Source organism: Hemitrygon akajei, unplaced genomic scaffold (genome assembly GCF_048418815.1).
Source record: "Hemitrygon akajei unplaced genomic scaffold, sHemAka1.3 Scf000076, whole genome shotgun sequence".
NCBI lineage: Eukaryota > Metazoa > Chordata > Chondrichthyes > Myliobatiformes > Dasyatidae > Hemitrygon > Hemitrygon akajei.
This window is the reverse complement of record NW_027331962.1, coordinates 802,932-816,334: the sequence shown is the minus strand read 5'-3', so window position 1 is coordinate 816,334 and position 13,403 is coordinate 802,932. Positions and strand designations below refer to the sequence as shown.

General features: G+C 48.5%; 1 protein-coding gene across 1 annotated transcript in view; it reads right to left on the bottom strand.

The window, feature by feature from the left end:
• Positions 1–1,388: 1,388 nt before the first annotated feature.
• Positions 1,389–13,403, bottom strand: part of LOC140722380 (uncharacterized) — a 48,157-nt gene continuing 36,142 nt past the window's right edge. Inside the window, exons 10-13 of the mRNA XM_073037133.1 lie at positions 6,416–8,153; positions 2,584–2,670; positions 2,261–2,428; positions 1,389–2,096 (exon numbers count right to left, since the gene is read on the bottom strand). Of these exons, the coding sequence (XP_072893234.1) occupies positions 2,009–2,096; positions 2,261–2,428; positions 2,584–2,670; positions 6,416–8,153 (2,081 nt within the window). The 3' untranslated portion in view covers positions 1,389–2,008. The remainder of the gene's footprint in view (positions 2,097–2,260; positions 2,429–2,583; positions 2,671–6,415; positions 8,154–13,403) is intronic.

Below are 13,403 nucleotides of genomic sequence, written 5' to 3'. Positions count from 1 at the left end.
TAGAACGGAGTTGAGGAAAAACTTTTTCAACCAGAGAGTTGTGGATCTGTGGAATGCTCTGCCTCAGAAGGCAATGGAGGCCGAGTCTCTGGATGCTTTCAAGAGAGAGGTCGATAGAGATAGCGGAGCCCAGGGATATGGGGAGAGGGCAGGAACGTGGTACTGATTGTGGATGGTCAGCCATGATCACAGTTAATGGCGGTGCTGGCTCGAAGGGCCGAATGGCCGACTCCTGCACCTATTGTCTATTGACTTCTGGTTGTATTTTATTTCGTCTGTTTTGGGACTGTGAATGTGCTAAAACATTTTGGGTTGATGTTTGTTAATTTATAGATCAATACATTAATATGGATTTTACTTTTTGTTTTGAAAACATTTCATTAGGGTTTACTAATAGTACCAAATCTCATAGAAATCCTTATGCAGATGATACTAAGGTAGGTGGCGTTGTGGATAATGATGTAGGTTTTCAAAGCTTGCAGAGAGATTTAGGCCAGTTATAAGAGTGGGCTGAACGATGACAGATGGAGTTTAATGCTGATAAGTGTGAGAAGCTACATTTTCGTAGGACTAATCAAAATAGGACATGCAGTGTAAGTGGTAGGGTATTGAAGAATGCAGTAGAACAGAGTGATCTAGGAATAATGGTGTATACTTGCCTGAAAGTGGAATCTCATGTGGATAGGGTGGTGAAGAAAGCTTTTGGTATGCTGGCCTTTATAAATCAGAGCACTGAGTATAGGAGTTGGGATGTAATGTTAAAATTGTACAAGGCATTGGTGAGGCCGAATTTGGAGTGTTGTGTACAGTTCTGGTCACCGAATTATAGGAAAGATGTCAACAAAATAGAGAGAGTACCGAGGAGATTTACTACAATGTCACCTGGGTTTCAGCACCTAAGTTACAGGGAAAGGTTGAGCAAGTTAGGTCTTTATTCTTTGGAGCGTAGAAGGTTGAGGGGGGACTTGGTAGGGGCATTAAAAATTACGAGGGGGATAGATGGAGTTGACGTGGATAGGCTTTTTCCATTGAGAGTAGGGGAGATTCAAACAAGAGGACATGAGTTGGGAGTTAGGGGGCAAAATTTTAAGTGTAACTCGAGGGGGAATTTCTTTACTCAGAGAGTGGTAGCTGTGTGGAATGAGCTTCCAGTAGAAGTGGTTAAGGCAGGTTCGATATTGTAATTTAAAGTAAAATTGGACAGGTATATGGACAGGAAAGGAATGGAGTGTTATGGGCTGAGTGCGGGTCGGTGGGACTAGGTGAGAGGAAGCGTTCAGCACGGACTAGAAGGGCCAAGATGGCCTGTTCCCGTGCTGTAATTGTTACATGGTTACATGAGAAATAATTCTTTCTTTATCACAAATCTTTTGGTAATTTACAGCAAATTTTATTATCCATAAGTGTCAATACAGCAATAAGAAACCTTCATTTATATTTTTTAAGTCAGACATCAAAACGATATAACTGACCGGCGACAAGGAGTGACCGGTTGAATAATCAGTCCCGTTTCACACCGTCACTCTGCATCGGTGAACCGATGATTATAAAATCACACTTCAGGGCCGTGTCCGGGATCGCTGCAGATCCAGGGTCACTGCCGAGGGATTTGTCAATTTAACATCATTATATCGGCCAGGCTGCCGAATGCACCGTCCTCAGCAAAGGGAGCAAAAGGATTCTCTCCCAGGATCATACCCCCCACTCCGGGACACCGGTGTCCCAGACTAAGACCCGGACCCCGGGCTCTTCCTGTCCGGTTAATTCCCCGGGGAGTCACGTGGGGAATCTCGAACACGCACATCCGGCGGAAGCTGCCCCGCCGGACAACAGGCGGATACACGTCAGGGCGGGACCGCTGCGAGGGACGCACACAACGCGAGGACCGAGCCGGTTCCGTTAAAACCGTTGGGAATCAGCCCGGCGCGCGGCCGATAAAGGTGAGGGTGGGAGTTAAAGGTGAGGGCGGGGAGTCGGCCAAATGTCCCCACCCCGCGGGCGGGGATGTTCACACGGTCACTCTCAGTCCGGGTCTGGGTTCCTGCAGAGATCTCAGTTCCTTCATCCCGGTCTCACTGAACCGATTGTCCCACAGCCTGAAACAGATGGGAGAATAAAGATGAAATAAACAGATTACACAACAGTGTCAGTAGCAGAAGACCGGGGTTAATGTTTCAACAACACTCACAGACAAATATCACCAGAAAAACCGCGGATCCGCTGATATTTTATCACATTGAACATTAACACAAACACTCACAGGATCCACTTCAGACTAAGGAGGGTCTGTATGAGGCGGCGGAGAGCGGGGACAGATCGGTCTGTCAGAGAGTTTTCACTCAGGTCCAGATCCTTCAGTGATGGGTTTGTACTGAGAGCGGAGGCGAGATCCTCGGCACCGGAATCTGTGAGACCGACACTGTTCAGCCTGGAGATGAGAGAGAGTGAGGGTGAAGGACACAGAGAGACAGGAGACGGTACAAATCCCCAGTGTTTATCAGTAACACAATTACTGATCACATTAATGTTCAGTGTCAGACACCCAGTGACTGTAAACACAATCTCCCACAGTCTGGTACTTACCACAGTGTCTGTATTTTACACTCCGGGTTCCTCAGAGCCGCAGACACCAGTTTCACTCCTGAATTTCCCAGTTTATTATTGTTCAGTCTAAACACAAACAGACAAATTGATGAACATAGTGATTAAAACCGTGTGTCTGGGGGCATTTCTCTCACTCGGATATTTCAGGGAGCATTAAACCCTTTATTAATTCACTGATCTTAGCTCCCATCACTGTCAATGACCCTCACTGCCCAGCTCCAATGAATTCACCGAATGTCAGTAATTTCGTCTGTCGGTGTGACCCTGTAAACTCCACATATTCTCTCTTATTCCCTGATGGATAGAAAAGTGTTCCTGACGTGAGACAATCGGAAAGGGCAGGGGTGAAGGGGAGAAAGTCAAACAGTGAGGAAGATTTGAGAATCGGGAAATGTCGATGGGAGATGGAGGAAGAGACATCTCCTAAGGTAAAGGATGGAAAGACACAGAAGGAAGCGGATGTGGAAGAGAGATCCCACAAGAGGAAGTGGGGTGGGGGAGAGAGATCCCACAGGAGGAAGGGGGATGTGGGACAGAGATCCCACAAGAGGAAGGGGGATGGGAAAGAGAGATACCACAAGAGTAAGGGGGATGGAGGACAGAGATCCCACAGAAGGAAGTTGGATGGGGAAGAGAGATCACACAGGAGGACGGGGGATGGGGGAGAGAGATCCCACAGGAGGAAGGGGGATGGGAGAGTGAGATCCCACAGGAGGAAGTGGGATGGGGAAGAGAGATCCCACAGTAGGAAGTGGGATGGGGAAGAGAGATCCCACAGGAGGAAGGAGGGTGGCGGAGAGAGATCCCACAGGAGGAAAGGGGATGGGGGAAACAGATCACACAGGAGGAAGGGGATGGGGGACAGGGATCCCACTGGTGGAAGGGGATGGGGGAGAGAGAACCTACAGGAGAAAGGGGGAAGTGGAAGAGAGATCCCACAGGAGGAAGGGGGATGTGGAAGAGAGATCCCACAGGTGGAAGGGGGATGGAGGACAGAGATCCCGCAGGTGGAATGGGGATGTGGGAGAGAGTTCCACCAGGAGGAAGGGGGATGTGGGAGAGAGTTCCCACAGGAAGAAGGGGGATGTGGGAGAGAGATCCCACAGGAGGAAGGGGGATGTGGGAGAGAGATCCCACAGGAGGAAGGGGGATGTGAAAGAGAGATCCCACAGGAGGAAGGGGGATGTGGAAGAGAGATCCCACAGGAGGAAGGGGGATGGGGAAGAGAGATCCCACAGGAGGAAGGGGGATGTGGAAGAGAGATCCCACAGGTGGAAGGGGGATGGAGGAGAGTGATCCCACAGGAGGAAGGGGGATGTGAAAGAGAGATCGCACAGGAGGAAGGGGGATGTGGAAGAGAGATCCCACAGAAGGGGGATGGGGGAGAGAGATCCCGCAGGTGGAATGGGGATGTGGGAGAGAGTTCCCACAGGAAAAAGGGGGATGTGGGAGAGAGATCCCACAGGAGGAAGGGGGATGTGGGAGAGAGATCCCAGAGGAGGAAGGGGGATGTGGGAGAGAGTTCCAACAGGACGAAGGGGATGGGGGAGAGAGATCCTACAGAAGGAAGGGGGAGAGAGATCCCACAGGAGGAAGGTGGAGAGAGATCCCACAGGAAGAAGGGGACGGGGAAGAGAGATCCCACAGGAGGAAGGGGGACGGGGGAGAAAGATCACACACGAGGAAGGGGATGGGGGAGAGAAATCCCACAGGAGGAAGGGGGATGTGGGAGAGAGTTCACACAGGAGGAAGTCTCCCACACGAGGAAGGGGGACGGGAGAAAGAGATCCCACAGGAGGAAGGGGAACGGGGGAGAGAGATCCCAGAGGAGGAAGGGGGATGGGGAAGAGAAATCCCACAGGAGGAACGGGGATCCAACAAGAGGAAGGGGTATGGGGTAGAGAGATCCCACAATAGGAATGGTGGATGGTGGAGAGAGATCCCACAGGAGGATGGGGGATGGGAAAGAGAGATCCCACAGGAGCAACGGGGACGGGGGAGATCCCACAGGAGGAAGGGGGATAGGGGAGAGAGATCCCAGAAGAGGAAGGGGGATGGGGAAGAGTGATCCCACAAGAGAGAGGGGGATGGGGGAGAGAGATCCCACAGGAGGAAGGGGGATGGAGCAGAGAGGTCCCACAGGAGGAAGGGGATGGGCGAGAGAGATCCCATACGAGGAAGTGGGATGGGGAAGAGAGTTCCCACAGGAGGGAGGGGGTTGGGGAAGGGTGAGCCCACAGGACGAAGGGTGATGGGGATGAGAGATCCCGCAGGTGGCAGGGGGATGAGGGGCGAGAGTTCCCACAGGAGGAAGGGGGATGTGGGAGAGAGATCCCACAGGAGGTAGGGGGACGGGGGAGGGAGAACCCACAGGAGGAATGCGGACGGGGAAGAGGTATCCCAGAAGAGGAAGGGGGACGGGGAAGAGAGATCCCTCAGGAGCAAGGGGGACGGAGCAGAGAGATCCCACAGGAGGAAGGTGGACGGGGAAGAGAGATCACACAGGAGGAAGGGAGATGGTGGAGAGAGATCCCACAGGAGGAAGGGGGATGTGGAAGAGAGATCCCACATGAGGAAGGGGAATGGGGAAGAGAGATCCCACAGGAGGATGGGGGATGGGGAACAGAGATCCCACAGGTGGATGGGGGATGGGGAAGAGTGTTCCCACAGGAGGAAGGGGGATGGGGAAGAGAGATCCAACAGGAGGAAGTGGGATGGGGAAGAGAGATCCCACAAGAGGAAGGGGGATGGGAAACAGAGATCGCACAGGAGGAAGGGGGATGGGGAAGAAAGATTCCGCAGGAGGAAGGGGGATGGGGAAGAGGGTTCCCACCGGAGGAAAGGGGTGGAGAAGAGAGATCCCACAGGACGAAAGGGGATGGGGAAGATATATCCCACAAGAGGAAGGGGGATGGGGAACAGAGATCCCACAGGAGAATGGGGGATGGGGAAGAGAGTTCCCACAGGAGGAAGGGGGATGGGGAAGAGAGATCCAACAGGAGGAAGGGGGATGGGGAAAAGAGATCCCACAAGAGGAAGGGGGATGGGAAACAGAGATCGCACAGGAGGAATCGGGATGGGGAAGAAAGATCCCGCAGGAAGGGGGGTGGGGAAAAGACATTTCATCTGGAGGATGAGGAAAGGGTAATAGAGAGCCGACAGCAGGAATGAGGATGGGGATGAGATCCCTAATAATCGTAGGGCGATTGGGATAAGAGGTCCCACATAAGGATTCCAAAGATAAACGATAATCCTACAAGACGAGAGGATGCAGAAAATTTTTGTACGCCTGTGTTGGGTCTGAACAGAGACCCAGAGGAGATGCGGCCTCGCTCTCTGTGTATCTGGTAGTGAGCAAAGTCACAAACAGGAAAGGACAGGGAGCACAATCTCACAACGGTATTTCTTTTCTTCTCACTGGGACAGTCTGCTGACGGTCTCTTGTCCCTCACCGGGAAGGGGTTGTGAATCTCTGACCCACCTGCTGCAGTCAGTGTCGGTCTGGGTGTCAGTAACAGTGAGAAGGAACATTGTCAATGGACGTGTCACAGGCAGCAGGAAACACGGCCATTCCTGTGATTTACTACCATTAAACCAATGGTCGTTATTCACTGATCTGATGAAGACTCCAACATCTCTTCACAAGAAACCACAGAACCCTCCCGTCCTTGGGGAATGACTGACCGATCCCCTGGGCATTTGTCACAATTCTTCACAATCTGATTTATCACAGTTTAAACCAAATCTCTTCACATTGAAATGACACAATTGAACAGTTTCACAGTTCAGAGTGAGAGATAAATCGAGTTACGTCAACTCCTGGCACTTGTGCAGCCCGGGTCCCAGCCGCCGGATTCCTTCACACTGAATGTGGCAGTCCTGCAGGTTGAGGTGTTTTATTGTATCACAGAATCCGATTACATGAGACAGGACCGCGCAGTCAATCGGGGTCAGTGTCATTCCACGGAATGAAAGTGTTTCCACAGATCCCAGTGCGGCCTGAGCCAGTCCATGATTCTGAGACTCAAACAGGTAGTGCAATGTGTTCAGGAGGCTCCTTTTACCAGCTTTACTCCTCGTGTTTCCAATCTGGCGTTTAACCTCCTCCTCCACCCAGTCAATCACCCGGCAGGTTGTCTGATGCGGAAATGGGCCCAGAAACTCCACCAGGCCCCGAGCTGTCATTGGGGAGGAGAGACCAGCAACAAAACGGAGAAATACCTCAAATCGCCCATCTGTCGTGCTGTGGGCATCAGTGAGGAATTTCAGGATTTCCCCGGGATGTATAGTCAGGAATTGTGCGACTGCAGCTACAAACTCTTGGATGGTGAGGTGTGGGAATGTGTACACCACGCTCTGGGCAGAATCCTCTCTCTCCAAAAGCTCCATCAGGAACCCGGACAGGAACTGGGAAGGCTGAAGATTGTACTTGATCAAATCTCCATCTGTAAACACAATCTTCTTCTCGGACACTCCTCTGAAGGCCATCTGACCAACCCTGAGTAACACATCACGGGGGTTCTCAATCTCACGGCCGTGGTTTTTCAGGATGTTATAAATATAGTAGGAGTACAGTTGGGTGATGGTCTTGGGAACTCGCTGCGGGTCCCTGACTCTTTGTGCGAAGAAGGGGCCCAGTGCCAGAGCGAGGATCCAGCAGTAGGAGGGGTTGTAGCTCATGGTGTACAGGATCTCGTTCTCCTTCACGTAATTGAAAACAGCTTCCGCCACCGTCTGATCTTCAAAATGTCTGATGAAATATTCCTTCCGTTCCTCATCAACAAATCCCAGGATTTCAGCCCAGACACTGATATGCGCCTTTTCCAATAAATGTAACGCAGTGGGACGGGTGGTCACCAGCACTGAACACCCTGGAAGCAGCTTGCCCTGGATTAAACTGTACACAATGTCAGACACTTCACACCACCACTCGGGATCTGGGCACTGGTGCTTGGGTTCTGTATATCTCCGACTGTCCGCAAAATCGATTTTGTGTTTGAATTCATCTAAACCATCGAATATAAACAGTAATCCCTCAGCGTTCTTCCAGACTTCTCTCAGGAAATCCCCAAAGTAAGGATACTGATCCAGAATCAGTTCCTTCAGGTTTATTCGACAGTTAATACTGTTTAAATCTCGGAATTTGAAACTGAAGACAAACTGGAACTGTTGGTATATTTTCCCCATGGCCCAGTCATAAACAATCTTTTGTACCATCGTTGTTTTCCCGATCCCCGGGACTCCGGCCACTGCTGCTGATCTCCCAGATTTGGATTTACTCCGGGAAAAGCTGCTCTGGAATAACTGATCAGTACGGATTTTTTCCAGCTGTCTGCGGAGTTGTTTCTCTCTATAATCCTCATGGTCTCTGCCTCTTGCCAGCAGCTCATGTTCCACCAGTCTCCGATCCCGAACAGTAGAAATGACCGTGAGCTTAGCGTATCGATCAACCAGCTGGAAAACCTTCACCTTCTCCGTCATCAGGATCGTGTTCACTCTCAGTGTTTCAGTTTGTGTCCGCAAAGTCTCCTTGTGTTTCTGTTGAACATCTTCCATGGGAACAGAGAACATATTCAAAACATTAAATGACTCATCTGACAAAGAACTTTATAACGGTATTTCAGCATTCAGTTTTTGAGATTACATGAATAAATTCAATGCTTCCATGGATATTAGGACAGAAAGTAAAATTCTGTTCACAGACACGGAACTGACAGCAATGGATGTCCCTGAAAATGTCCAATCCTCATGTTCTGGTTCTAGTTATTTGTGAAGGTGAACATTCCCCGATTGCACTTTCTGAGGAAGCTTAAACAAGCATCACTCCCCACTAACATCTTAACTAAAGCGACTGGTTGTAAGGCACCAGTAACCCACCTCTGCCCCTTCTCCTGTGGGAAGAAACGCTTCCACCGGGATTAGTGGCTAAACCGCACGTGAAGGCCAAGAGCTGGACAGAGGCTACTCGCCACTGGGAGCATTTAATAGGTCGCGGCAGCTCATCCGCACTGTCAACCCCCCTCCCCCCCGGTTATAACAATCTTAAGCAACCAAGGGGCGCTGTATTATTGACAATGAATCGGTAAATTGGTTTATTATTGTGACATGCACCACTGTAAAATGGAAAACTTTTCTGCATGCGATCCAAATAGATCATTACATCACATCGGTGCAATGAGGTTGTCCAAGGAAAAATGGAACAGAATAGTTCAGGGAAACAGTGTTTCAGTTGCCTAGAAAATGCAGTGCAGGCAGACGATAAGGTAGAAGGCCAAAGGATCATTGGGAGTTCAGCGTTGAGTTTTTTTGTGACTCTGTTCCTAAACTAGAAATCAACACCTTAAACTACAGTACTGTGCAGATGTCTGAGGTGTATATTAGGACTGACACATTTTGTCTTTCATTTTCTAGTTTGCACTTTATCCCGTTGTGATGTGGTTTGAACGGCATCGTCTATATGAAAGGTGCTTTATAAATAAGTCATTATTATTATTATTATTATTATTATTATCATCATCATCATCATCATCATCATCATCATCATCATCATCATCATCATCATCATCATCATCATCTTAGCCTAAACTGGTAAAACTTGAGGTACAGGCATAGCCTAGCACACTCGTGTCCCAATTGACAGGAGATTTCAGACTATTCTCGTGGTGTATAGTGTTATGGGTTTTCGATGATTTACACAAGTATCGCCGTGTGGGCCTCATTTATTAATACTATTCTGTACAGCCTTTAGGATGATACCAGTTATTGATATTACGATTGGGATAAATAATACCCTGTTCGTGTTCCATCGTCTTTCATTTTGCCCTTTCAATTCAACATATTTCTGGTATTTTTTTACTAATTCATTTCTGTAAGTTATGTGTGTTTCGAATGGCTATATATATTTAAAAAGTTGCTTTTGCTTGTTTATCCTGTGAAATTACATCCGAACGCAGATCATGTATTATCCTATCTGAAATAATGATCGTACGCAGTATGATATGAAGGACTCTAACTCTAAAAGTGGAAGAGGCTTGTACGTTTAGTAAATTATGGTGGTTTTCATCAGTTGTAGTTTAAGCAATGTTTTTGTGAATGTTGTCCGCCATTTTATTGTGCTTGTGCAAGTAATGAGATTCAGTTGAACTACTGCAGGATCTTGTAAATTCGGATTGGTTGTAGTTTCTCTTATACTTTTCAGCATATATCGTCTTGGACCTATTAGTCGTTTATTCTGTATTATTGATAACTACATGTGTCAACAACCTTGTCCTGTATTGCTACAATGATCCCTTCTGTTTCTGGGAATCGGTATCCAACTCTGAGCCAGGGGCTCGACGCTTCCTTGTCGACATCTAATCGGCTCAGATCGTGTGGATGTCCTCCGTGGGGAGTCAGACTCTTCCATTGGTTAACGTTTCTACTATTATGATAGTTTCTTCATTTTTATGGGTTATGCTTTAATTTACGTTCAGTGATGTGTACCCCTTATCAGATTTGCATATGCTTGTATGGAGTGCTGAATCCTGCTTGCGTTATGACAGTGTGTCAATAGAGCTAATTGTGAATTTCAGAAAAGGCGAGATGAGGGAACACGACACACCAGTCCTCACAGAGGGATCTGATGTGGAAAGAGTGAGCAATTTCAAATTCCTGGCTGTCAATATCTCCAAGTATCTAACCTGGACCCAATATATCGATGCAACTACAGAGAAGGCACAACAGTGGCTATATTTCATCAGGAGTTTCCAGCATCACTCGAATATTTCTACAGGTGTGACTTGCACAGCATTGTAACTGGCTGCATCACCGTCTGGTTCATGAGGAACGGAGTAAGGCTCACACTCAACGACTCAGAACAACTTCTCCTCTGATATCCAGTTTCTGAATGGACATTGAACCCATCGATAGGACTCACTAATCTCTTTTTTATTTCTATTTCTGCACTACTTATTTAGTTTAATATTTCATATAATCACACAGACATGCACAGCTATATATGTTCAACTTCCAGGCCCTGAAGCCACTTTGCTGCTCAGCCAGATCCACCGTCTGACAGGACACATGTCTCGCATGGATAACTCCAGGTTACCGAAAGCAGTACTCTATGGAGAACTCTCTCAGGGCAAGAGAGATCGTGGTGCCCCACGCAGGAGGTACAAGGACCAAATTAAGCAGAGGCTCTCTCAGGTAAATATGGAGGTCAACGGGTGGCAGCCGCTGATCCACGGAAAAGCCAGGAATTCTGAGGAACCCAGAAGAGCGACTGCTGGAAAGAAGAGGGGATGCAAGAAGGATCCAACTACCCAAGCGCCTGCGTCCCAGCTGTCCCTATGTCCCAACTGCTCCCGAGTCCACAGATCCAGAATTGGCCCCTACCGTCACCAACAATCGTGTTGTCATCTAGTACCACCCCCCCCCCTCACAGACACACACACACACACACACACACACACACACACACACACACACACACACACACACACACACACACACACACACACACACACACACACACACACACCTATTTGGGAAGAGAACAGGATTTAGGGTATGTTTCATGATCATTAATGCTTGGTGGAACCCCAGAATGTCCATGCCCTCAAACCCTTTTGTTCCCCAGATCTGGAGTACCTGGTGCTGCTGTGTAAACCTTTCCGGCTGCCAAGAGAGTTCCCGGCTGTTATTATCACAGCTGAGTAATAACAACATCCCCCATTGTGTGTTATTGTCACAGAGGGGAGATGATTTCCTTCAGAAATCGATCAGGACTTCCCAAACCACAAAATTTGTATCAACAGTTCCGTGTGAAAGTCATCCAGGCTGCGAAACGACAATACAGAGATCGTATTCAGGCACAGCTCTCCACCAACAACACACACAGCTTATGGCAAGCTCTGCACCCCAATGCAGACTTCAGAGCTAAGTGCAGTGGTGCTGCCAACATCGCTGCCTGTCTCCCAGAGGATCTAAGTCTCCTTACGCTCGGTTCGATATCGCCAACACTGAGACCCCGAGGAGAGCCGACAAAGCGACCTGCACATTGGTCATCTCTGAGGCTGAAGTTCGCAGGTGTTTCCAACGAGTGGACAGTCGCAAGCCTGCGGGACCGGACGGCGTCCCAGGGCGGGTACTCAGGATGCGCGCGGCACAACTGGCAGGTGTATTTACGGATATTTTTAATCTCACCCTCTCCTAGTGTAGAGTTCCCTCCTGCTTCAAATCATCCACCATTGTTCCTGTACCTAAAGCGACTAAGGCAACATGTCTGAACGTCTGGCGTCCTGTCACACTCACCTTAATAATAAGCAAATGTTTTGAGAGACTGGTCAAGGACTGCATCTGCAGCTTGTTACCACCCACACTGGACCCCCTACAATTCACCTACCGACACAACCCATCAACAGATGACACAATAGCCACTGCTCTGCACACCTCCTTAAACATCTGAAGAAGAGGGATGCTTATGTGAGAATGATATTAGACTACAGTTCAGCATTCAATACCATCATTCCCTCCAGGCTTGACAAGAAGCTCAGAGACCTCGGCCTTCACCCTGCCTTGTGCAGCTGGGTCCTGGATTTCCTGTCAGATCACCAGCAAGTGGTAAGAGTGGGCTCCCTCACCTTTGCCCCTCTGAACCTCAACACAGGAGCCCCTCAGGGCTGTGTCCTAAGCTCCCTCCTTTGCTCTCTGTATGCGCATGACAGTGTCGCTACCCACAGCTCCAATCTGCTAATTAAATTTGCTGAGGATACTATATTTATTGGCCAAATCTCAAATAATAATGAGGCAGCCTACACAGAAGAAGTCACCCCCCAGACACAGTGGTGACAAGAAAACAACTTCTCCCTCAGTGTCGCAAAAAAAGCTGGATGCAATGTTGCAAAGACAAGAGGAATGAAGATAGGCTAACCCCTATTGACATCAATGGATCTGGGGTTGAGACAGTGACCAGCTTTAAGTTCCTCGGCATTCACATCACTGAGGACCTCACGTGGTCTGTACACATCAATTGTGTGGTGAAAAAAGGCACAACAGCACCTCTTTCACCTCAGATAGAACCATAGAACATTACAGCACAGAAACAGGCCTTTTGGCCCTTCTTGGCTGTGCTGAACCATTTTTCTGCTTAGTCCCACTGACCTGCACCTGGCCCATACCCCTCCAAACCCCTCTCATCCATATACCTGTCCAAGCTTTTCTTAAATGTCAAAAGTGAGACCGCATTCACCACTTCATCTGGCAGCTCATTCCACACTCCCACCACTCTCTGCGTGAAGAAGCACCTTCCCCAATGTTCCCTTTAAACTTTTCCCCCTTCACCCTTAACCCATGACCACTGTTTTTTTTCTCAAGTCCCGGCAACACCTTTGTAAACCTTCTCTGCACTCTTTCAACCTTATTAATATGCTTCCTGCAATTAGGTGATCAAAACTGCATACAATACTCCAAATTCGGTCTCACCAATGTCTTATACAACCTCACCATTACATTCCAACTCTTATACTCAGTACTTTGATTTATAAAGGCCAATGTACCAAAAGCTCTCTTTATGACCCTATCTACTTGTGATGCCACTTTTCGGGAATTATGTATCTATACTCCCAGATCCCTCTGTTCTACCGCCCTCCCCAGTGTCCTAACATTTACCTTGTATGTTCTACCTTGGTTTGACCTTCCGAAGTGCAATACCTCACATTTGTCCGCATTAAACTCTATCTGCCATTTTTCAGCCCATTCCCCCAACTGGTCCAAATCCCTCTGCCAGCTTTGAAAACCTTCCTCACTGTCCACTACAC